At 42.2% G+C, this 25,322-nt stretch overlaps 1 protein-coding gene across 1 annotated transcript in view; it reads right to left on the bottom strand.

Moving 5' to 3' along the window:
- polq (DNA polymerase theta) overlaps positions 1–18,405 on the bottom strand; it is a 73,849-nt gene extending 55,444 nt beyond the window's left edge. Inside the window, exons 1-6 of the mRNA XM_008118353.3 lie at positions 18,219–18,405; positions 16,092–16,274; positions 13,558–13,688; positions 11,561–11,717; positions 9,209–9,317; positions 7,141–7,360 (exon numbers count right to left, since the gene is read on the bottom strand). Of these exons, the coding sequence (XP_008116560.2) occupies positions 7,141–7,360; positions 9,209–9,317; positions 11,561–11,717; positions 13,558–13,688; positions 16,092–16,274; positions 18,219–18,321 (903 nt within the window). The 5' untranslated portion in view covers positions 18,322–18,405. The remainder of the gene's footprint in view (positions 1–7,140; positions 7,361–9,208; positions 9,318–11,560; positions 11,718–13,557; positions 13,689–16,091; positions 16,275–18,218) is intronic.
- Positions 18,406–25,322: the final 6,917 nt, after the last annotated feature.

Genomic DNA, 25,322 nt, shown 5'->3' with positions numbered 1-25,322 from the left:
GGAGGTGCCGATGCAGTTAGGCAATGTGCGTCCCAGACTAGATGCCGCCGAGAAGGCCCGTCGTCAACGCTTAAACCTCTGCTGGTACTGCGGGAACGGGGGCCACTTCGCCAGAGAGTGTCCAGCCAAAGGGAAGCCTGCCGCCCGTCTTGCGGCGGCGTCCTCCACGGAGACGAAGGCGTCTGAGCCGACTGGCACACAGCCGGCGGGGGAAGCCAACGACCGGGTGTAGAGAGGCTCGCCAACCCGGTCAAAAGATCCATCCAAGAGCCGCCAACCGGGGTCCTGTTCCTTCTCGTGGTCACATTATGGTCAGCAAAAAGGGGACCCGTCATGATCCACGCCATGATAGACTCTGGAGCTACCAACAATTTCATCGATAGAGAGTATGCCGACTCTCTGGGATTACAATATCATGATTTCAAGAATGCCCGTGTGGTGCAAGCCATAGACGGCCGCCCCCTCAAGACGGGCCCCGTAAGTCAGTGGTCGGAACCCACCAGGATGTGGATAAGGGAACATATGGAAGAGATTTCTTTCTTTGTTACCGAGGTTCCCCATTTCCCTGTGATTTTGGGAATTCCATGGCTGACTCTCCACGACCCTAACATCTCCTGGTCCAACAGAGAACTGCAGTTTGCTTCACCGTACTGCCAAAACCATTGCCTCGTAGCCAAGGTATGCCATGCCACAGACACCGAGCCCATCATCACCTTGCCAAAGAAGTACTCCGAGTATTGGGATGTATTCAATGAGAAAGAAGCCGAAAAATTACCCCCACATAGACCTTATGACTGTGCCATTGACTTGGTGGAGGGGGCCCCGATCCCGCGAGGGCATCTCTACTCCCTGACTGAACCAGAGCAAGAAGCTCTCAGGGAATTCCTAGAGACAAACCTTCGCAAGGGATTCATCAGACCCTCTCAATCCCCAGCCGCCTCCCCAGTGATGTTTGTGAAGAAGAAGTCAGGGGAACTACGCTTGGTGGTGGACTACAGAGCATTGAACAATATCACCAAGCGGAACAGCTATCCCCTGCCCTTAATCTCGGATCTACTGGATCGGCTTCGAGGAGCCAAGGTTTACACCAAGCTGGATCTTCGGGGGGCTTACAACTTAGTTCGCATCAGGGAAGGGGACGAGTGGAAGACCGCCTTCCAGACCAAATTCGGATTATTTGAGTCCCGAGTTATGAATTTCGGTTTATGCGGAGCCCCCGCAACGTTCCAGCATTTTGTCAATGACATTTTTCAGGACTATCTAGACAGGTTCTTGATAATCTACCTGGACGATTTTTTGGTGTTTTCTAGATCACAATCAGAACATGAGAACCACGTCAAAATGGTGTTACAACGATTGCGGGATCATGGACTTTATGCCAAGCTGGAAAAATGCGCCTTTGATCTACAAGAGGTAGATTTCCTTGGTTACCGCATCTCGCCTCTAGGGCTTTCCATGGATCCAGCCAAGGTTTCAGCAGTATTGGAATGGCGGGCGCCAACTAACAAGAAAGAGGTGCAGCGTTTCTTGGGGTTCGCGAACTATTACCGCAAGTTCATTCCAGATTTTGCCCGCTGGTCCGACCCCATCACTAGCTGCATCCGTGGAAAGCAGCCTTTCCGCTGGACTGATCAAGCAGAGAAAGGGTTCCAGCAACTAAAGAAACTATTCACCTCCCAGCCAATTCTACAGCACCCAAATCCTGGAACCCCTTTTGTGGTGCAAGCGGACGCCTCTGATGTGGCAATTGGGGCTGTTCTCTTACAACCGGTGGGAGATCACCTCCATCCCTGTGCCTTTTATTCTCATCAACTAACCACACCAGAGAGGAATTACACCATTTGGGAAAAAGAACTACTGGCCATAAAGGCAGCCTTTGAAACTTGGAGACATTGGCTAGAAGGGGCCAAATTTCCCATTGAAGTCCACACTGATCATCGTAATCTAGAACATCTAAGAACTGCCCGCAAACTAAATCAGAGGCAGCAACGTTGGGCTTTATTCTTTGAACGTTTCAACTTCCAGATCCATTATGTGACCCCAGCCCAAACCAAGCAAGCAGACGCCCTGTCACGTAAACCGGAATACGCTGCAGGACGCAAGGAGACCTTTGAATCCCAACTGCTACAACCCGAGAACTTTGCCACGCTCACGGTGGGGAACACCAAATCCATTCCCATTGGTTCAACTTCCCCTACTCCAGGACCCATCTGTGCTCAAGAAATCAGGGCTAGTCAGCAAACAGATGCCTGGGCGCAGGACCAACTTCGCCAAGGTCTGCATTTTCCCTTTTCGCTTAAAGATGGGCTGCTCTGCTATAGAAATCATGTTTATATCCCACCCGGACCGGGCAGGGAAAAAGCGCTTCGTCTGTGTCATGACTGCAAACCAGCAGGACACTTCGGACTATTTAAAACTATGCATTTGATCCTAAGGGATTTTTGGTGGCCCAAGATCCGCAAGGATGTGGAAAAATATGTCAACACCTGCCCAGTATGCCAGCGCTCCAAGATACGAAGGGAGAAGCCCTCAGGGCTTTTACACCCCCTTCCTACCCCATCTCGCCCATGGGAAATAATTTCCGCGGATTTCATCACTGACCTACCACCTTCCTGTGGATTCACCACGATCTTAGTGGTGGTGGACCTTTTCACCAAGTTAGCCCATTTCATTCCCTGCGAAGGCCTCCCCACGGCCAAAGAAACTGCGGATCTATTTCTTCAACATGTTTTCAGACTACATGGATTGCCCAAGAGTTTAGTCACAGACCGTGGATCTCAATTCACCTCTCGTTTTTGGAAGGCACTACAAAAACTATTGGGCATAGACTCTCGCTTATCTTCAGCTCATCATCCTCAAACAGATGGGCAAACGGAGCGCACCAATGCCACTTTGGAGCAGTATCTTCGCTGTTATGTAAACTACCAACAGGACAATTGGGCTTCTCTGTTACCACTGTCTGAGTTTGCCTACAACAATGGAGTTCAAGCTTCTACAAAAGAAACGCCGTTCTTCGCAAACTACGGCTTCCATCCACGTTTCTTCCCCCCTGTCATTGAAACTTCAGAAGTTCCCGCAGCAGAGGATTGGCTGCAGGAACTCACAGCGGTGCAACAACTTTTGCTCCAGCAACTGGACCAAGCCAAGGAGGACTATAAACGCCACGCTGACAAACATCGCCAGCCGGGTCTCGAAATCAAGGTAGGAGATCGGGTTTTCCTGTCCACTCGCTTTCTGCCCTCCCACCGCCCTTGCCGGAAGCTAGATGCCCGCTTCATTGGCCCCTATCCAGTGGTGGCGCAATTAAACCCCGTGACTTTCAAACTCCAACTTCCGCGTTCAATGCGCATTCACCCAGTGTTTCACCGTTCCCTGCTCCTTCCGGCGGATGGTGTGCGACCTGATACAGACCAACCGGCCCCCCCTCCTGTTTTGATGAATGGGGAGGAGGAGTTCGAGGTTGAGGACATTTTGGATTCTCGCTTTCACCGCCGCCGCCTACAATATCTCATTGACTGGGTGGGTTTTGGCCCTGAGGAACGCTCTTGGGAAGACGCCTCCACAGTCCATGCTCCTGATCTAACCCGTCGCTTTCATCAGACCTATCCCACCAAACCGCGACCTCGCGCCTCGGGGAGAGGGCCCCAGTTTGGGAGGGGCCTTGAGGAGGGGGATAGTGTGATGACCCATGGGCCTTGTAGTCCTGCTCAGGACATTGTAATTCCTGATGAAGATGAAAACTTGGGTTTTTTACCTTCCCAGTCTGAACTGGATTCCTCTCAGCCAGATCTTTCCCAGGCAGATCTGGGAACCTTGCACCTGCAAGAAAGTTGTCTCCCAGAAGTATGTCAAACAAGCCCAGAGCCTACTTCTCCCGTGTTCTTGCGCCGGGAGTTTTGTAAACAACAGAGAAGTTTGGAATCAGCTTCGCGCAGGAGTGCGAGGATTGCAGCTAAGAATGTGGCCAATTAAGACTGCTTCTCGTGAGAATCTTTGGGGAGTCTCACATCTGGTCTCAGAGTTAGCTTTCGGTTCTGATTCCCAGAGAACTGCTTCGGCGGGAAAGCTAGACTCTATTTAGGTGTTTTACCCGCGTAGTAACTTCGCGGAGTCAATTCGTCAGCCTACGGAGCGAGTTGTGTCTGGTCAGCGCGCTCCGATTCAAGCCTCGCTCCTGCTCAAGCCTCGCCTTGCTATCCAGCCTTCGCCTTGCTTCCCAGCCTTGTTTATCTACGGACTTTGCCTTGTTTCCCAGGATCAATCCTTGCCTTGTTCCACGGATTTATCAAGTTATTCCACGGACCTTGTTCTTGTTCTTAGTTACCTTGTTCCACGTTCAAGCCTTGTTTCAAGTATCAAGTTATTTCCTAGCCTCGCTCAAGTTTCATGGACTAAAGGACCTTGTCATCTCCCCTCACTTTGCTTGGCAAAGTGAGTGTTTCGGTTATTGGATTACAACTTTGGACCTTAATATTTCTTATTGGACATTGCTTTTTTGGACTAATTCTGACCTTTCCTGAAAGGTCTAATTCTGGACTATTTCCTACACTTGTTTTTATTAACTTTATATATTCCTACAATAAAGATATTAGATAGATTCTGGCCTCTGTGTATGGTTATTGGTGCTCTGCAGCCTGGGTCGTGACAGGTTATGATTTTACAAATTAAGCACCAAAACATCATGTTATACAACAAATTTGACAGAAAAAGTCAAATTTGGGTGCTAAATTCATAAATACGTAGTAATTACTGTATTTATGAATTTAGCACCCAAAAATCACGATATATTGAAAACATTGACTACAAAAATGTGTTGGATAATCCAGAACGTTGGATAAGCGAATGTTGGATAAGTGAGACTCTACTGTAGTTCCAAAAAATCAAATCTAAAGGGTAATCTACATTCTTATGAATCTATCAGGAATTTATTTCATTAAGATTTTGTAATGAAAATTATTCTGGACATATTTGTGTGGGGTTAAAACTTTTGTGAAATAAAATCTCTATTAAAATACACCTATAATGATATTTCTTCATTGAAATAAACACGGATTTTAAAATATTAGTTGTGTCTTTGTGCATGACATTCAAGCGTTCATTTGAATTTACACTCCCAGTGTAAATTAATTCTTAAAGTTGCCATTCCATGTGCACTTGCTATAATAATGATGATGATGATGATGATAAATTTCATTTGTTATCTGCCTCTCCAAACAGCTCAAGGCAGGGAACAAGACAGTCAAAATGTATCAACATAAAATACAGACAACAAAATACTTATATTTGGGTCCCCTGGGGGAGAAGAGCGGTATATAAATTAATTAAATAAATAAATGAATATATCAAGACACAGGGTATAAATCAACATACAGCAGCAACAAAACTCATGGTTCAGAGTTGACTGATTATGCCTGCCAGAGATGGGTCTTCAATTGGATCTTAAATCCCAACAGCTGGTTTAGCTGTAAATTTTCTTCTGGCAGGTTGTTCCAAAGTCTTGGGGTGGCTGATAAAAAGGTCCTCTGAGTGGTGGTTGCCAGTCGAGCTCTGGCTAGTTGGAGTAGATGGTCCCCAGTGTATTTGGGGTTATTTGGGGTTGTGTCATGTAATTTCTGTTGTTTTAACCATTGTTCGCAGCTTTAAGTCCCACCCATGGGAGAAAAGCGGAATAAAATAAAGAAGAAGAAGAAGAAGAAGAAGAAGAAGAAGAAGAAGAAGAAGAACAAGAAGAAGAAGAAGAAGAAGAAGAAGAAGAAGAAGAAGAAGAAAACAAAGGATTAATTTCCAGGTTATACAAATATATTCTAGAGTATAACCTGGAAGACAATCTAATAAAAACGGTAATGATTTCCTGGTCTAGAGACTTAAGGAAAAATAAAGATTTGGATAATTGGGAGAACATATGGAAAAAAGGATTTAAATTTTCAATAGCGGGTTCTATCAGAGAAAACATGTACAAAATGTTCTATAGAAGTTATATAATCTCTGAATTAATTGATAAAATTGATAAATCCCAAAGGGTGGAATGTTGGAGATGCAAAACACAGAAAGGCACCTTCTTCCATGTTTGGTGGACCTGTATGGTGGTAAAAAGGTTTTGGAAAAAGGTGACTAAATAAACCAACAAAATGATTGCTAAGAAGATGAAGAAAAACTCATAAATGTGCTTACTGAGTTTGTTTCAGGAGAGAATAGACAAAGACTACGTAAAAATTGCCAATATAGTTGTGTGGCAGTGAGAATCATTATAGCAAAATCTAGGAAGGGGAAAAAAGAACTACTTATTAAGAATTGGAGAAGAAAAGTAGAAGAGTATACCCAAATGGACATTATCTCCAATGGCAGAAGGGGAGGAAACAAAGAAGAATTTGCTAGAAAATAGAGACTGGCCTTTGGGTATTTAAAGACAAAAATACATTTTGAAATAGCCAATAGGGGATTTATTAGTGTAATAAGGACAGATTTTTGTTAGATACTAGTTCCATATGGTGTGGTGTTGGAAGTCATGGGTGGGAATAATACCTGTATTTTGATTGTTGAATCTCAAAGATTGTATGTTGTTGTTTTCTCATATATCACAATAATTTTTTTAAAAAATCCAAATTTCACATTACTGAAAGTTTTTCATCTCTTCTTCTGATTTTATTCATATAGATGACTGATAACAGACTAATGCCAATTTGGCAGCATTCTACCTTAACCAAGATCAGCCACTATGAACCCTCCCAATACATTGTATGAAATTCCCTCACAAAATAGGAAGTAACACTGAAGGTTATTTTGAATGTTGCATCCGTGTTGCATTTTTCAGTGAAGAGCTTGAATTTCAATCTTAAACACATTTGAGAGTAAATTCTATTTAAATGAATATGACTTGTGTAAATATATTTTACACTGCACTATTGAAGAGAAATTCAAAAGTGAATTTCTTAAAACATCAGCGATCTCTTCATTTCCATGTTTGATTTTTCCTCTCCCTTGCTACTGGACTCAAGGTGGATTGAAAATAATTGTCTGTTTGCCTATTGCATGATACAGCTTACTTAAAATATTATGCATCTATGAATAAAATATTTCATTTTATATTCAAATAAAACAGAATTTTCCTAAACAGTCTGATTTTTATAGCTATGAAGTTACCTTTATATGTAGCAGAGGCTGAATTTCTCTCACAATTTTCATAGAGTCATCATAAATCTTGCTGCCAATTTTCACCTGTTCCACAAGTGGCACTGGACGGAAGTCTGTGTGGTACAGCTCTGCATTTAACCAGGAAGCCAGCAGATCCAGATTAGGAATTGTAGCACTCATGCCAACAATTTGTATCATGTTAGAGAGAGGACTGCCCATACGTGTCTGTCTGAAAGACAAAAAAGACACTAAAACATATCTGAATATTGCACAAAGTCACCCCATTGTATAACCAACCACTGAGACTCTTAAATGGGATCTAAAATCATAAAAGATAAACCACTATTATCTAAATCAGAACCTTGTGACCTGTTGTCTTAAGCCTAATTTGAATTGATTCCTTAATCTCCAACTACTAGTCATTATGGTTTGAGGTTTTAGGGGATTAGATCCACTGGAGGGCAGAAGCTTAACTGCTAAATGAACACCACTCAGTAGGGAGCTGATAGAGGGTGATGGAAGTTGGAGTCCAGCCACATCCAGAGAACCACATGATTCTCACCCATGACCAAAGGCATCGTTCTCCCCTAACAGTCAGATGGATCAGCCTACTTGCCAGGCTGCACCTCCCAATATCTTTACCCCTTTGTTAGGCAGCCTGGGGATTATGAGAGTTGCAGCTCAACCAGAAATCTAATCTGATTTGCCAGTTAGGAGAAGAGTAGTCGCAAGTTGCAGCTGGCCAGATGCGGGACTGATGGAAGATGCAGCCAGATAGATGTGGGGCTGACGGGAGTTGCAGCCCATCATCTGTATGATTCCATAAAAAGTCCCATTACATGGGTATGGTTTGATGTTGTTTTTGTAAATGCATATGACCATTGGTTGGAGCATTAATAAACTGATTGATTGATGACACGGGTATGTATTTTCTAATTCAGTGGTTCTCAACCTGGAGTCCCCAGATGTTTTTGGCCTTCAACTCCCAGAAATCCTAACAGCTGGTAAACTGGCTGGGATTTCTGGTAATCATAAGCCAAAACATCTGGGAACCCCAGGTTGAGAACCACTGTTCTAATGGGGCCATTGATTTACCTACATTTTACTAGGAGTTAATAATTCGTCAGGTATTCATATGCCCCTTTTGACAATAATTCATAGTCATATCTAGCCACCTGTTACAGCTATGTAAAATATCTCTGTCCATTCATTTTATTTGTTCATTCATTCATTTGATTACATACAGTAGAGTCTCACTTATCCAAGCTAAACGGGCCGGCAGAAGCATGGAGAAGTGAGTATCTTGGATAATAAGGAGAGATTAAGGAAAAGTCTATTAAACATCAAATTAGGTTATGATTTTACAAATGAAGCTCCAAAACATCATGTTATAGAACAAATTTGATAGAAAAGGTAGTTCAATACACAGTAATGTTATGTTATAATTACTGTATTTATGAATTTAGCACCAAAATATCATGATGTATTGAAAACATTGACTACAAAAAATGGCTTGGATAATCCAGAAGCTTGGATAAGCGAGGCTTGGATAAGTGAGACTCTACTGTACTTATAGAGATCATTGCCAGAGGCACTGACCAGTCACAGCAACTGCAGTTCCAACTGTCCAATGCTACTAATCAAACTATTCTCTAAAAGATTTTTTTGGAAAAGGCCTTTCTTCCCCTGGCATGAAACCTAATGCCTACTGAAAATTTGAGAGTTGGAGAACAGAAATTAACATTTAATTTACCTATAATCTGTTTTAAAATCTGTATTTAAAAAGAAAATTAATTGTGCCACATTCCTGTTGAAAAGCTCACTCAAATCTACCCAGAAAGAATGTCTAAATAGAAATGGTCATTTCACAGTAGTTGAGGTGAAAGACAGTCAACATGCCAAAGAAGGGAGGCTATCTTGTTAGAAGGCGAAGGTAATGATGTATCTCTCATTGCTAAAGGAGCCTTTTAAAACACTTCCATCAGACACAAAAACTTAACTTTGCATATTGTTTAAAAAGTAAGTTTGAAATATCTCTGTAAAGAGATTAATGTTCTTTTTAATTATTTTTACTCACTTGTTTTTCATTTTTTCAGTCAAAAAACGAACCTTTGTCAACAGGAGTTCCAGGAGATAACCTCTTTGAGAGTCTCCCAGCATATGCAATTCATCTATAACAACTATTCCTATTAAAGAGAGGGAAAAGGTTAATCATTTCATTGATTATCCTGAATTCTGCTTTAAAAGCATGTTTCTCTAAGACACAGAGTATACTATTTCACACATCCTTGTGCAGCATGATATGTGCTATCATATCTGTGGGCTATTCCAAAATAACAATAACAATAATAATAACAATTTTATTTTTTTACCCCACCTCCATCTCCCCAAAGGGACTTGGGGCGGCTTACATATGGCACAAGGTGCCTAAAACAACACATAAAATAAACACGTAATACAATACAAAATAAAACCACTGGTTTACAAAACAACAATTTGAACTCAGAACAGAACTCAATAATCTATAGCATCATCTGTCGTAAAAACATGGCCAACTGTAAACAAGAAGAAGGGAAAGGGATAGTGGAAGTGTTGCTAAGAAACAAGGGAATGAGATAAAAGTGCTGTGCTGTATCATAATTACAGACCATTGGGCTAGACATTCTCAAAGGCTTGTCTAAACATCCAAATCTTCAATTTCCTCCGGAAGGAGGATAGGGTGGGTGCCTGCCTAATCTCCCTGGGGTTCCAAAGCCGGGGGGTCACCGCTGAGAAGGCCCTCTCCCTCGTCCCGGCCAACCGGCTCGCACAAGTACTTGGGGGGAGGATGCAGTCGTGAAGAAAGGCAGAGCCTGAACCGTTTAGGACTTTATAGGTGATTACTTGCACTTTGAATCAGGACCAGAAACTTATCAGCAGTCAGTGGAGCTGTTTTATTGGGGCATCGTCCGCTCCCTATAATTACCTCTAGTTAGCAATCTGGCTGCCAACCTTTGCGCCAGTTGTAGTTCCGGCCATCTTCAAAAACAGCCCCACATACAGTGCATTGCAGTAATCCAACCTGAATGTAACTAAGGTGTGGGCCACTGTGGCCAAGTCAGACTTCTCAAGGTACGGTCACAGCTGGCGCACTAGTTTTAACTGTGTAAAGGCCCTCCCGGCTAACGCTGACACCTGAGAATCAAGCATCAGCGTTGAGTCCAGGAGGATCCCCTGACTGTGGATCTGCGTTCTCAGATGGATTGTAACTCATTCGAGCACAGGTTGCCTCTCTATACCCCGACTGGCCTCACGACTGACCAGGAGGACCTCTGTCTTGTCTGGATTAAGCTTCAATTTGTTAGCCCTCATCCGGTCCATCACAGCAATCAGGCACTGGTCCAGGATCTGGGGGGCTTCCTTGGAATCTGGGGAAAACAAGTAGTAGAGTTGAGTGTCATCTACATAGAGATGACACCAAACTCCAAAACTCCGGATGATCTCACCCAGCGGTTTCATGTAGATGTTGAAAAGCATGGGAGATAGGATGGAACCTTGCGGGACCCCACAGGTCAAAGGCCAGGGGTCCGAGCAGATATCTCCCAGCTTCACAAACTGGGTGCAACCCTCCAGGAAGGAGTGGCGCCACTGCAAGGCAGCATCCCCAATACCCATTCTGGAGAGCCGCCCCAGAAGGATACCATGGTCAATGGTATCGAAAACCGCTGAGATGTCCAGGAGAACCAACAGGGACACATTCCCCCTGTCAAGCTCTCTGTGGCAGTCATCCACCAAGGCGACCAAAGCCATCTCTGTACAGTGACCAGAAACCAGACTGCGATGGATCCAGATAATCAGTCTCATCCAAGAATCTCTGGAGCTGAAAGGCAACCACCTGCTCTACAACCTTGCCCAAGAAGGTGAGATTAGAGATTGAAAGGTGATTGTTCAATATAGAGGAATCAAGGGACGGCTTTTGTAGAACTGATCTCACAATTGCCTGTTTTAAATTTGCTGGTAAATGTCCCTGCCTCCAACGAGGAATCCTTGCAAAATGCATTTGTATGAATAATGCTACAACAGGTACCAATATATTGAGTGAAACCTTTCTTTCACACCAACATGGAAAGTATACAAATCCACTGAAATCCATAGATTACATCCTAACATAAGTTTGGAATTTACAAGTGAAAGTTGGTAGCCTAGCTATACTAGATAATCAAATGTAATGTGACTTGAAAAAAAGTAGATATATCCTAAGATTTAAACATAAAGCCACATCATGTCTCCAAAATTAACACATTCAAATTTTGGTGGCATATACACTAGCGTATAGTTTTTAAATCAAATTATTTAAATATAATCCACTTGTCAGGGAAATAAAAATAGTACAGGTGGTGAAGTGCTTCTCACGTTTTGTTTGCATTATCAAAATGCTCTCATAGTTTACCTATAGAATCCAGTGCTTTTTCTTCTATAAGTCTGTTTAACAGACCATTGGCTCTCTCAATAGTACAGACAGCAACATCCAGGGCAGAAAAGCGGATAGAAGGAGAGATACTCCCTATATATGCCTCTACTCGCACACCTGCTTCTTGGAAAATAGCCTATTTGACAGAGATAACAAACACATGTTATATATATTCACTATTTAAGAGTTGTGTTAAGCCTACAGAGTATAAAGGAGAGGTCCTCAAACTTTTTAAGCTGAGGGCCAGTTCATGATCCCTCAGAATGTTGGGAAGGGGGGCAGACAATAGTTTGAAAAAAAAAACATGAATGAATTCCTATGCACATAGCACATATCTTATTTGTAGTGCAAGATTATTATTATTATTAAATACGATCCATTATTAATAATAATTTTTATCCCGCTTTTCTCCCATGGGTGAGATTCAAAACAGACTACAACCGTTAAAAACAAAAATTACATAACATGCAAATTCAAACAAAAAACATCATAAACCAAATACACATATTACACACTACATAAACCAGATATAACAAATCAATAAATTATGACATATACCATTTAAAAACTCTCTGAACCTCCGGCCACTGAGGTTATTCGTTTGTATCCTCTGTGTGACAATAAATATAGTCTCTCTTGTTTCAGTATCATAATTAGATCCTTTATCAATAACTGAATATTAAAAGGATTCAAACTTCAGGACAAGATTCCATGTAAACGTTTGAGGAAGAACAACTATAAGAACTATTCAACAATGGAAGAGATGATTTTTGGAAGGCAGGGAATTCTCCTTCTTTGGAGAACTTCCAACAGAAAGTGGATGGGAATTTTTCAGGAGTGCTTTAATACTGCATTCTGGCAGAGGTTGAATTAAATGGCTCTTGCAGTCCTGTCCACCTCTAAGGTTTTATTATTCTATGAATATCAAAAGAATTTCAATTGAATATAGGTCAAAATGCAGAACATACATTGTGAATCTTGAGCAAACGTTCCATGAAAATAAGGTCTGATCTACACTGACCATTTAATGCAGGTTCAAAGCAGTATTGAAGAAAGTGGTTTTGCTGTGCCGATGATTACATCGGAATCCTGGAACCAGTATGAGGCCTGAATGGTGATACACAAACCGCAGAGCACTGAGGCATATCAAGGGTTTTCTTTTGTGCGCCTTTGTGGGCGTTTGTTGTCTGGCTACTGGTTTGAAACTAGCTTTGAATGGTCAGCACAGATAAATTTTATAGATGTAGCAAAATCAGTCAAAGGATATAACACAAAGTCTGATTTGGTAAACTCAATAAGAGTTCAATGAAACCCCGTTAGAATCCAGGTTTATGCGCCATAATCCAGGTTTATGCACCCATCCCAGAGACAAAAGAAGAGATTGAAAAATTCTATGCTGGAGCTGAGGAGCCTTATAACCAAGGTGAACAAAGAAACTGCAAAAGCTGGGTTGCAGTTAAACACCAAAAATCCAAGATTATGGCAAACAGACTGATTGATAACTGGCAAATAGAGGGAAAAAACAGACTTTATATTTCTAGCAAAGAGAGGTGACACATCTGCATTGTAGAATTAATGTAGTTTGACGTTACTTTACCTGACATAACTCAATGCTGGGACTTTTATTGTTTTTCTTTTTTCTTATTTATTTTTTATCATAATATACAATTAACCATTTTTCCAAAAAGTAACTCATATCTAAGTCGAGGAAGTACATGAAAGAAAATTCTGGGACTTTTAATTTGGTGAGACACCAACACTCTTTAACAGAGAACCTTGTGAAACTACAACTCCCATGATTCCATAGTACTGAATATGGAAATTAAAGTGGTATCAAACACCACTAACTTGTGTAGATGCATCCAGAGTGAGAGACAGAGAATAAGCGCTTCCAATCTGCAAACTCTGACCATGTTCAACATCTTCCATTATATCTTACTTCTGAGTGACAATCTTACTCTGCAGAGATTACTTACCTGAAGATAATATTTCTTTTCTTTTGCCACAGAGATAAAAGGTAGAATAAACAAAGCTTTCTTGCGGGTTTCTAGAACTCTCTTCAATATAAGTAATTCAGCAACAAGCGTTTTCCCAGCACTTGTAGGAGCTGAAAGTTATTGAAAGAAACGTATTAGCCTAAAAAATTAACAAATGGCTAAGGAAGACAACAAATATGAGTTTGATCTCTGAGGAGTCTCAATATATAAATCAATAAAAACAATAAAGAATCTGACATGGTACAAGTAGGCAAGCATGCATGCATGCTTGTTTTTGGATATTTGTTTTTGGATGCTGTGTCTTAACATTGGATTGTATTTAAATATGTTTTGTGTATGCTTATTTTAATCTTAATGCAACTTTTTATGTTTTATGTTGTAGGCACTGTGTAGTGCCATTTGTGGGCCGCCTTGAGTCCCCCCCCCCCCCCAGGGGTTGAGAAAGGGAGGATATAAGTATGGTACTGTATTATTATTATTGCATTTATTATTTTACTCTATTTATTATTACATGTACAGTAGAGTCTCACTAATCCAAGCCTCGCTTATCCAAGCCTCTGGATAATCCAAGCCATTTTTGTAGTCAATGTTTTCAATATATCATGATATTTTGGTGCTAAATTCGTAAATACAGTAATTACATCATAACATTACTGCATATTGAACTACCTTTTCTGTCCAATTTGTTGTATAACAGGATGTTTTGGTGCTTAATTTGTAAAATCATAACCTAATTTGATGTTTAATAGGCTTTTCCTTAATGCCTCCTTATTATCCAAGTTATTCGCTTATCCAAGCTTCTGCCGGCCCGTTTAGCTTGGTTAAGTGAGACTCTACTGTATTATTTTCCTGTATTGATGATGATGATGATGATGATGATTATTATTATTATTACATGTATTATTTTACTCTATTATTATTAAAAGGATACATAAGCACATTTACATTGAAGAAGATGAGAATAATGATTGGATCAGAGTTGGACAGTCTTATCTTAAATTTGAGCTTTATGTAAATATTCAAAAACATTTAATCTACTGATGCCTCAATTAATGTAATTTTATTGGTATCTATTTTTATTTCTGAAATTTACCACCCTCGGCTTATGCTGGAGTCCATGTTTATCCAGTGATAAAATTAGGTGCTTCGGCTTATATTCAGGTCGAGTATATACAGTACATGCAATATGAGATAAACCTACTTTTGCTAAAAAAAAAGTAAAGATACCTCACAACCTCTAAGGATGCCTGCCATAGATGTGGGCGAAACATCAGGAGGGAATACTTCTAGAACATGGCCATACAGCCCGGAAAACACACAACAACCCTAAATAATTCTTGTTTTATCATAATACATTGCATAATTTGAAACTACTGACTGTAGTTGTTTTAATTGCATATCCACAGTAAGCACCCCTGGTGGCACAGTGGGTTAAACCACTGAGCTGCTAAACTTGCTGACTGAAATCAGTCTGAATCTAAGGAGCGGGGTGAGCTTCTGCCAACCTAGCAGTTTGAAAACATTCAAATGTTATTAGATCAATAGGTATTTATTTATTTGCAGTATTTATATTCCGCCCTTCTCACCTCGAAGGGGACTCAGGACAGATCACATTACACATATAAGGCAAACATTCAATGCCTTAACATAGAACAAAGACAAGACAAGACAAACGCAGGGCTCCGAGCTGGCCTCGAACTCATGACCTCTTGGTCAGAGTGATGTTGCAGCTGGCTGCAGCTGGTTGCTCAACAGCCTGCGCCACAGCCTGGCCCGGTACTGCCTTGGAAGGAAGATAACCGCGTTCCATGCAGTCATGCTGGCCTGGAGGTATCTACGGACAACGCTGGGTCTCCAGTTTAGAAATGGAGATGCGCAACACCCCTCAGAGTCAGGCATGACTAGAACTACACTGCAGCTCTTGACTATGAACACATGCAGGTAATAAGATGAATAAGAGGCATATTAACACTGCCACTTTATGACTCCTTTGAAGTCATGTCATAAATGTCAACATGGGATGTGCACCTGTTGTATATATGTTATATGGAAACATACAAGGTTGATAGTCTATCATTTGAACAGGACTATCAAATGGGAACTGAAGAAGCAATAAGTCTGTTTAATATTAGGTTTAGATGAGGCGGAGATATTTAACCTTCTTACATTAGAATCAATGGGACGATTGTTGAACCTATGAACAGCTCGGTATACCAGGCCCTTTATAAGGATTTTTCTGTAGAGATCACTTAGTTTGACAAAGAAGGTCATGATCTCCTGCTTGTTAACAAATAAAGTACTATTGGAAAGATTATAATAAGACGTATTATATCTCAAGTTAACAGACTGCTGGAGAATGTGACATATGTACAGTTTTAGATGTATGCTTTTTCTAAACTTACAAAATAGCCACCTTGTCAAAATTGAAAGTGCTCCTAACATGCCACCGGCAGACAGGCCAATGCAACATCGACTGAGATTTGATTACTGGAAAGCATCAAATAGTAACTTACCTGAATAAACTAAGTTTTTCCCTTCTAGGACTTGTCCAACCATCAGACACTCCGCTTGCCATTGGAACATACGGACCATTCCCAAGCTATTATATTTCTCCAGAACGGCTTTAGGAAGGCCCCAGTTTGCTAAGAGAAGCTTGTCGGCTAGGTCCTCTGGGACACCCACATGCTGGTGCTGTCCTAGGTGGAAATACAGTGTCAATCCTCATTCACAAGGCTCATTTTCATGGACTACATCAACATTATAGTTCCTTCAAAGGACCGTTGAATCCAGATGGCCAATTGCAACATTCACACTTTCCTCAAATAGAAAGAGTTCTTTCTCCCATCCTAGACATTCCACAGATATAATAAACCCCACTTGCCTAGTTTCCAACAGACCTCACAGCCCCTGAGGATGCTTGCCATAAATGTGGCAGAAAACCATACAGCCCAGAAAGCTCAAAGAAACCCAATAATACAACTTTATTCTTACATCCCGCCCCATCTCCTCAAGGAAACTCGGGGTGGCTTACATGGGGACCAAGCCCAGTAACAATAAAATATCTCAGCATAAAATACATTGCAATTGCAGGATTTAACACATAAAGGCACAAAACATCATAAAAACATAATAGTCAATAACTAATAGCCGAGCACAATGGGCGTGTTCAGTGATGAAGGCAGGGCATAATAGGGCATGTGCAATATACTGCAAAGGCCATTGGTACAAGGCAGAGGTCAGGTAGTAAGGTAGGAGTAGAAGGGCCAAGTCAACTTGTAACCAATTAGTCGAAGACACATTGGAATAGCCAAGTTTTCAGGTCTTTCCAGAAAGTGACCAAGGCGAGGGCTAATCTAATTTATCTCAAAGGGGAGTTCCAAAGTTGAGGGGGGGCACCACCGAGGAGGCCCAGTCCACAGATACAGAGGGCCTATTTTTTTTTTTTTACATGGCGGTTGGTGCTGTTTTTACCCAGTTTGGGTCCCTGGTTGCTATTGAACAACTCCCATCACTTTTGATGACCTGCCATGCAGATTGGGGATCATGGGAACCCAACAGCACATAAGGCTCTAAGGTTGGGGAAAGGTTAAAGGGCATTGTAAAGCCAGGCATCATACCCACAAGCCTTGTATCTAAACCCAAACCCCACACTCCTGATGGAACAGAACCAACTGCAGCTTTCCAAGTGCCGCAACTCCCATTGGCTCTAGTCATGATATCTAATGAGGAAGAATACAAGGCCCTCTCACTTCCACTGCCGTCACAAGCACGGTTGGTGAGGACGAGGGAGAGGGCCTTCTCTGTGGTGGCCCCCCGGCTCTGGAATGCATTCCCCAGGGAAATTCAGCTAGCTGCCACCTTAGAAGGGTTTAGGAAAAGCCTGAAAACTTGGCTGTTCACACAGGCTTTTGAGGAAGAATACAAGAGCTGGGAGTTCAGCATCTGGAGGGAACATAAAATGACACAAAGGGCTCAACCAAGGGGCCTTGGGTTTGAGACCTGTCACCTGCACCCTGAATTGGGTCTTGAATTAAATACATCACCCTCATTTAAGAGACTCACGAACTGCTTCCGAAGCCAAAAGGGTTGACCCCAGAGAACCTCACCGCCAAAGAGAATAAGAGAATCATAGAGTTGGAAGAGAGCATATGAGCCATCTAGTCCAACCCTATTCTGTGATGAAGGAAAAGCACAATCAAAGCACCCCCGACAGATGGCCATCCAGCCTCTGTTTAAAATTTATTATTTATTTATTTACAGCATTTATATTCCGCCTTTCTCACCCCGAAGGGGACTCAAGGCCTTTTAACATAGAACAAAGACAAACAAACATAGGCTCCGAGCGGGCCTCAAACTCATGACCTCCTGGTCAGAGTGATTCATTGCAGTTAATTGCAGCTGGCTTGCTCTCCCGCCTGCGCCACAGCCAGTGCTCCAAGGAAGCCTCCAAGGAAGGCGCTTCCGCCAGAAGAGGAGATTCAGCCCCACTTGGCTGTGTCCCAGCAAGGCCTGCAGGAGGAAGGCCTTCCTCTCCAGACTGCCAGGGAGGCAGTTCCGGAGGCTGAGGGGCCCTCTCCCCGCTGGGAGCCTCCCTCCGCCTCCCCAGGCCCGCCCCGCCCTGCCCCACCCGAGGCACCCACCGGAGGGGCCCAGGGAGCCGTGGAGGCCGGGCGGGGGACTCAGCACGGGGCTGCCCGGCTCCCCGCTGCCGAGGGAGAGACGCGCCACCAGGGCCGCCGCCATTTTCCCGCCCCGACGTTCAAAAAGCGCGGAAGCGGTGACGTCACAGAGACGAAAGGACGGGTCCTCCTCTGGCTGCGCGCGCGCGCGCGCACTCCTCTTGAGGCTCCAGGGAAAGTCCTTTTGGGAAAGAAGGAAGGAAGCTGCGGGGCGCATTCCCACCGCTGGAGGGAGAGCGTGCTTGCCCTGCCTATTTATGCCCCAGAAGGAAGCCTTTTATGTCTTAGCTGTTCGCCTTCTATGCAGAGTTCTTCTGTTTGGCTGTGGAGTCACGGATGCTGGAGTTTTGCAAGGCCTTTCCGAGCCTTCTCTGCCAAAGAGTGCGGCTGCCTGGAAAACTGGAAATCTCACGGGTCATGGAATCACAGAGTTGGAGGAGACCCCAAGGGACATCTAGCACTGCCCTATTCTGGAAGGAATATAGGAAAGGCACGATTACAAAATAGTATTCAGGTGGTACCTAACTCCCATCAGATTAAATCAGATAGATAAAAAAATACACAAATCAGTGCTGGAGAGGCTTCTCAGGAAATAGGGTCATATCTTCATATGTGGTTGTCATGTAAAATTATACAAAAATGTTGGGAAATGATATTTAAAGAAATAAGAGCAATAATAAAAATAGAGATAATGAATACACCTAAATCAGCCCCTGGTGGTGGCGCAGTGTGTTAAAGCGCTGAGCTGCTGAACTTGCAGACCGAAAGGTCCCAGGTTCAAATCCCGGGAGCGGAATGAGCGCCTGTTGTTAGCCACAGCTCCTGCCAACCTAGCAGTTCGAAAACATGCAAATGTGAGTAGATCAATAGGTACCGCTCCGGCAGGAAGGTAACGGCGCTCCATGCAGTCATGCCGGCCACATGACCTTGGAGATGTCTACGGACAACGCCGGCTCTTCGGCTTAGCACCAGAGATGAGCACCAACCCTCAGAGTCGGTTACGACTGGACTCAATGTCAGGGGAAAAGCTTTACCTTTTACTAAATCAGCATTATTACCCATGCATGACAATATCCTCTCACAAGAGGAAAAAGAATTGGTTTCTAATTTGATAACTGCAGCAAAATTGCTAATAGCAAAAAACTGGAAAGAAAAAAAGGAAATCCAATTAGAAGAATGGTACAGGGAAATTTGGAACATAGCAATTAATGATAAGCTGACTTGCAATATTAAAATTAAAAAGGGAATATCGAAACAAACAGATTTTTGGAAAATATGGAGAAAATTTATTGAGTATATTTTTAATGAGGGAAAGGGGTATAAACCAGCAACAGAGACAATGAAATTTTGGACTTGTGAAACAGTATGAGTTGGTCCTGGTGAAGAGGGCACAAAATAAGGGGAAGGGAAGAGGGGGGAAAGGTATAACAATAATAATGATAATAATAATAATAAATAAAACATGTATAAGTAGATAAAAGAGTGTAGTAGAGATATGTAGTAAAGTTAAAACTTATAAGAAATATGCATAAAGATGTTTTGATTCTGATTTTTCTTTATTGTTGGATTGCATACAATGTGCTATGTCTGGGATACTGTAAAATGAGGAAAGAATGTATACTTATACATTTTGAATTATAAATTAGGACAGGCACGATCAAAGCAGCCCTGACAGATGACCATACAGCCTCTCTATAAAAGCCTCCAAAGAATAATAATAATAATCCGCTTTATTTGTATTCTGCTCTCTCTCCCTGGAGGGATGCAGAGCGGATTACAGTAGACATACAAGGCAAATTCAGAGAGTACCTTGGACCTCAAGAAGATCAAACCAGTCCATCCTCCAGGAAATAATGCCCGGCTGCTCACTGAAGGGAAGGATATTACTGGCAAAGATGAAGTACTTTGGCCACATAATGAGAAGACAGGAAAGCTTGGAGAAATGATGCTGGGGGAAATTGAAGGAAAAAGGAAGAGGGGCCAACCAAGGGCAAGATGGATGGCATCCTTGAAGTGACTGGCTTGACCTTGAAGGATCTGGGGGTGGCAATAGCCAACAGGAAGCTCTGGTGTGAGCTAGTCCATGAGGTCACGAAGAGTCGGAAGCAACTGAACGAATAAACAACACAACATAAGGCAAATATTCAATGCCTTTTACACAACAACAATATACAATACACATATACAGGAAGTTTCAGGTGGTCAACAGATGGCTTCCTGATGGTTGTCAGAAATTACTTTTGTCCACACGATTATTGTCCTGGTATGCCTTCCGCCCAGAGTGGGAGATAATTCCTGGAATGATTGAGATTGGTCAAGAGATTAAAAGAGTTAATTCTGGTTTGCCTTCCATTTCATATATTTCATAGTGATAATTATTATAAAAATAAGATAATAAAATAAGGTTCCACTGGGGTTTCAGTATTAGAAGGGGTTAGAATAGAAAGAGTTATTCCCTTTTATTAGTTTTTAGTCTTGGCTGTGTGTTGCTGCGGAGGTAGGAAGAAGCTAAGAAAAGGAAGGATATATTGTATAGGATTGGAAGGGAAAGTGTTGGCGAAGCCCAGGAAAATTGAGGTACATTGTGTATCAAAGGAATGTTTCAGTTTTGCTGTACTAGAAGTCATAGGACCCTAGAGAGATTTCTACTGGGTTTAGGGTCCTTTTGACAACTACTGATGCGAATCTGTCACCAGACAAGAAACCTGGGAGCCCCCCCCCCCCCATGCAGCATCTGGATCAAAACAACCATCTGGAGTTCCTGGGAATCACTGCCGGAGACCCTTGGGTGGGGTTAGCTCTCTGCCATATTGAAGGGAATGGGGATTCTCTTAGAATACGCACTGATCCTGATTGGTTTAGATTAAATAACTAAGCCAAATTGTGTATGTGTAAAGGGTTCTGGACTTTATGAGGTTGGGGTTCACTGCTGCTCTGGGAAGGATGAAGGGAGACTTCATCACAGGGAACGGTGCTGTTGTAATTCATCCTGGCCCCATGTCCTTGGAAAACAAAAACTTTTTTTCATGGTTGAACTATGTCTCCCTTTATATTAGGAGTGGGGATGGTCATGTTCAATAACAGTATCAAATTGCATTAATTCCACAGTATATATATATCCCTATGATAACATAGTGAAAGAGAAATTAATAAAGTGGAGAACACGGTAGAGACCAATTTTTAATAAAACAAATATGACTCAGTTGTTGATTTGTGCTTTGTAGCCTCAGTCAGTCTCCTTAAGTTCAGTCTCCCTAGGGCCTACACAGTTTTAGGTGACATTTTGAATTGTGCTGGGGAAATGGGGGAATGCATTCTGACACTAATTGCAGCAAACATGACTTTTTGACTCCAGCTGAGAAGGCAAGTTTGGGAGGAGAACTTGAAGCAGGAGCCAAACACGAATGACATAATTGGCTCAAACTGGAGTGTGAGGTTAGCGACACTACCCATCCCCCAGGGAACAAAATTTACCAACAAAAATGTTAATTAGATGAGATCATGGTCATTCCCTAAGAAGAACAGTTAGGAGTTCTCCACCCTTCCCAAGACACAGATGTCCTTAATGTTTCTTTGGCCAGGGTTGCAGAACAGAATAAACCAGGGAGCCATAGAAACATTTGTCTAGCAGCTCTGAATAGCCAAATAAACTATGGTGTGTTTCTTGTATTCTCTGAATATGTCCAACTAGTCAGTTTCTTAATTGTACAACATGCATTAGGTTGTGGGTGAACTATAACTCACATCATGCCAGGTTAACCCCGAGAAACTGTATCAGTACTTAACGTTTGTTATGTTGGGTAAGTTTGTTGGAGTTCAGTGTACTCTCTGGCTGTAGGGTAAACTACAACTCCCACTATAGTGAGTCAGCCCCCTGAAACTCCTCCAGTAGGTTGAGTTACTCATGGGGGTTCTGTGTGCCAAGTTTGGTCTAGGTCCATCATTGGTGGAAGTCACCGTTTCTGTGGTTGTGGGTGAACTACAACTCCCAGAAAGGAAGGTCAGTTCCCCTCAAACCCCTCCAATAATCAAATTTCAGCATATCGGGTACGTGTGCCAAGTTTGGTCCAGATCCATTGGTGTTTTGGTTCACGGTGCTCTCTGGATATAGGTGAACTATAACTCCCCCAAATCAAGATGAATTTTCCCCAAAGACATCCGGTATTTTTTTTCATTTGCTGGTCATGGGGCTCTGTGTGCCAAGTTTGGTCTAATTCCATCTTTGGTGGAGTTCAGAGTGCTAATTGATTGCAGGTGAACTATAAATCTCAGTACCTACAACTCCAAAATAAACACGTAACAGAAAATCTAGAATGAAATTGTCTCTGTATGAAAGCCTTCACTTGGGTGGTGGGCAGTATGGTGTTTGTGGAGGACATTGGCAGGGGCTCTTGAACATGTTCATGGTGCTCACTATAATCTGCAGTGTCATTGGAGGGAGGGCCATTGGTGTTTCTTGCATAGTGGAAACTAGAGCTGTTTGTGGAGGCAGGAGCCTATCTGTGTAAATGGACACCCCTGTCACATACACAGATACATATTTTAATTTTTATTATGTACTAGCTTGGGGACCCGGCGGTGCCGGGTTATTTGAGAACAGAATTGTTTGCTTTTGTTCCAAGTTTAGTCTCGATCCAGTGTCAGTTGGCTTTAATTGGTGTGGGTGAACTACAACTCCCATATGCAAGTCCATCCCCCTCCAAACAGCTCCAGGATGTAAAGTAGGTCATGGGGACTTGATCAAGTTTGGTCTTGATCAGACATTGGTGGGAGTTGCAGTGGTCTGGGGAAGTGAGTGAATGTACTGTAAATCCCATCATCCATGGTCCATTGTTCCTCAAACCGCAGCAGGACATAAAGTGGGTGATGGGGGGTATGTGTGCCAAGTATGATCTTGATCAGTCATTGGTGTGGGTTGCAGTGGTCTGAGGAAGTGAGTGAAGGTACTGGAAACCCCATCTTCCCTGGTCCGTTGTTCCCTCAAAAAACAGAAGGATATAAAGTGGGCCACATTGCACCTATATGTCAAGTTTGGTACAGTTTCATCGTTCATGGGCATCACAGTGGTCTGTAGGAGGTGAATTGGATGAAGGTACTGGAAATCCCATCATCCTTGGTGCATTCTCCTGCAAACCACACCAGGACATAAATTGTGTCACATTGCACCTGTGTTTTGTCTTTTATGGGTATCACAGTGGTCCGTGGGAGGTGAATCGGGTGAGGGTACTGGAAATCCTATCATCCATGGTCCATCCTGCACCAAACCGGATCAGGACGTAAAGGGGGCCACATTGCACCTGTGTATCATGTTTGGTAGAGTTTCGTCATTAATGGGAATCACAGTGGCCTGTGATATAGATTACACAACATATTATCTGAATTACAGCTGTTTGTGGAGGCAGGTGTGAATGGTGCAGTTGGCCACCTTGATTACCACTGAAAAGCCTTGCAGCTTCAAAGTCTAGCTGCTGTCTGCCTGGGGAATCTTTTGTTGTGAGCTGTTAACTGGCCCTAGTTGTTTCTTGTCTGGAATTCCCGTTTTTTTTTAAAAAAAAAATGTTGTTCTCGACCAGAAACAATTAGGGTCAGTTAACAGCTCACAACAAAAGATTCCCCAGGCAGAGAGCAGCTAGACTTTGAAGCTGCAAGGCTTTTCAGTGCTAATCAAGGTGGCCAACTGCACCTCAGCCATCAAGGGCCTCCACCATCTTGCTCCCTGTGGGAGCAGGAGGGGATATAAAGAAAGGGTGAAACTCAATGGAGAGCGAGATGGGGGATGGTGGGGGGAAGAGAAGGGATCTATGTTAATTGCTGTAATAGCATGTTTTATGCATATGTCTTTGATTGATGTTTTTATAGTTTTAATCAGACCTCACAACCTCTGAGGATGCCTGCCATAGATGTGGGCGAAACGTCAGTAGAGTTTGCGTCTGGAACATACAGCCCGAAAAACTCACAGAAACCAAGAACCTCTCACTGCTAACTTGGGAACTGCCTGCCTGTGTCATGTCATACCGTTTCATGCAGTGTGTAGATGGGGCTCTTTCGTTCAGTTCTTCGCCTAGGGCAGTGATGGCCAACCTATGACACGCGTGTCAGCACTGACTGTCATTTTTGCTGACACACTGCCGCATGCAGATTGATTGGATGACTAATGTCTTTTGTGGCCAAATTTGGTGTGATTTGGTCCAGTGGTTTTGTTGTTTACTCCATGGGAATTATGTGTGTGTGTGTATATAATTCTATTATTATGGTAGTATATTATTATATTATTACTATTATATTATTACAGTAGAGTCTCACTTATCCAAGCTAAACGGGCCGGCAGAAGCTTGGATAAGCGAATATCTTGGATAATAGGGAGAGATTAAGGAAAAGACCATTTAACATCAAATTAGGTTATGATTTTACAAATTAAGCACCAAAACTTCATGTTATGCAACAAATTTGAAAGAAAAAGTAGTTCAATACATAGTAATGTTATGTTGTAATTACTGTATTTACGAATTTAGCACCAAAATATCACGATATATTGAAAACATTGACTACAAAAATGGCTTGGATTATCCAGAGGCTTGGATAAGCGAGGCTTGGATAAGTGAGACTCTACTGTATTATGTTATTCATTATTCATGGCTACATTGAAACTACAATAGAGAGTAATCAGCGTGGAAACTGCAAGAGGTACCATAGATTGTTGTACATGGAAATAATGGTAGTAAATAGTTTTTGATTTATTAAATACAGTCATATATTACAATTATATATTTTTGTTATTTAAACTATATATACAGTAGAGTCTCACTTATCCAAGCTAAACGGGCCAGCAGAAGCTTGGATAAGCGAATATGTTGGATAATAAGGAGGGATTAAGGAGAAGCCTATTAAACATCAAGTTAGGTTATGATTTTATAAATTAAGCACCAAAACATCATGTTATACATTTGACAGAAAAAGTAGTTCAATATGCAGTAATGTTATGTTGTAATTACTGTATTTACGCATTTTGCACCAAAATATTACGATATATTGAAAACATTGACTACAAAAATGGCTTGGATTATC

This window comes from Anolis carolinensis, chromosome 2 (genome assembly GCF_035594765.1).
Source record: "Anolis carolinensis isolate JA03-04 chromosome 2, rAnoCar3.1.pri, whole genome shotgun sequence".
NCBI lineage: Eukaryota > Metazoa > Chordata > Lepidosauria > Squamata > Dactyloidae > Anolis > Anolis carolinensis.
This window is presented reverse-complemented; position numbering and strand designations above follow the sequence as displayed.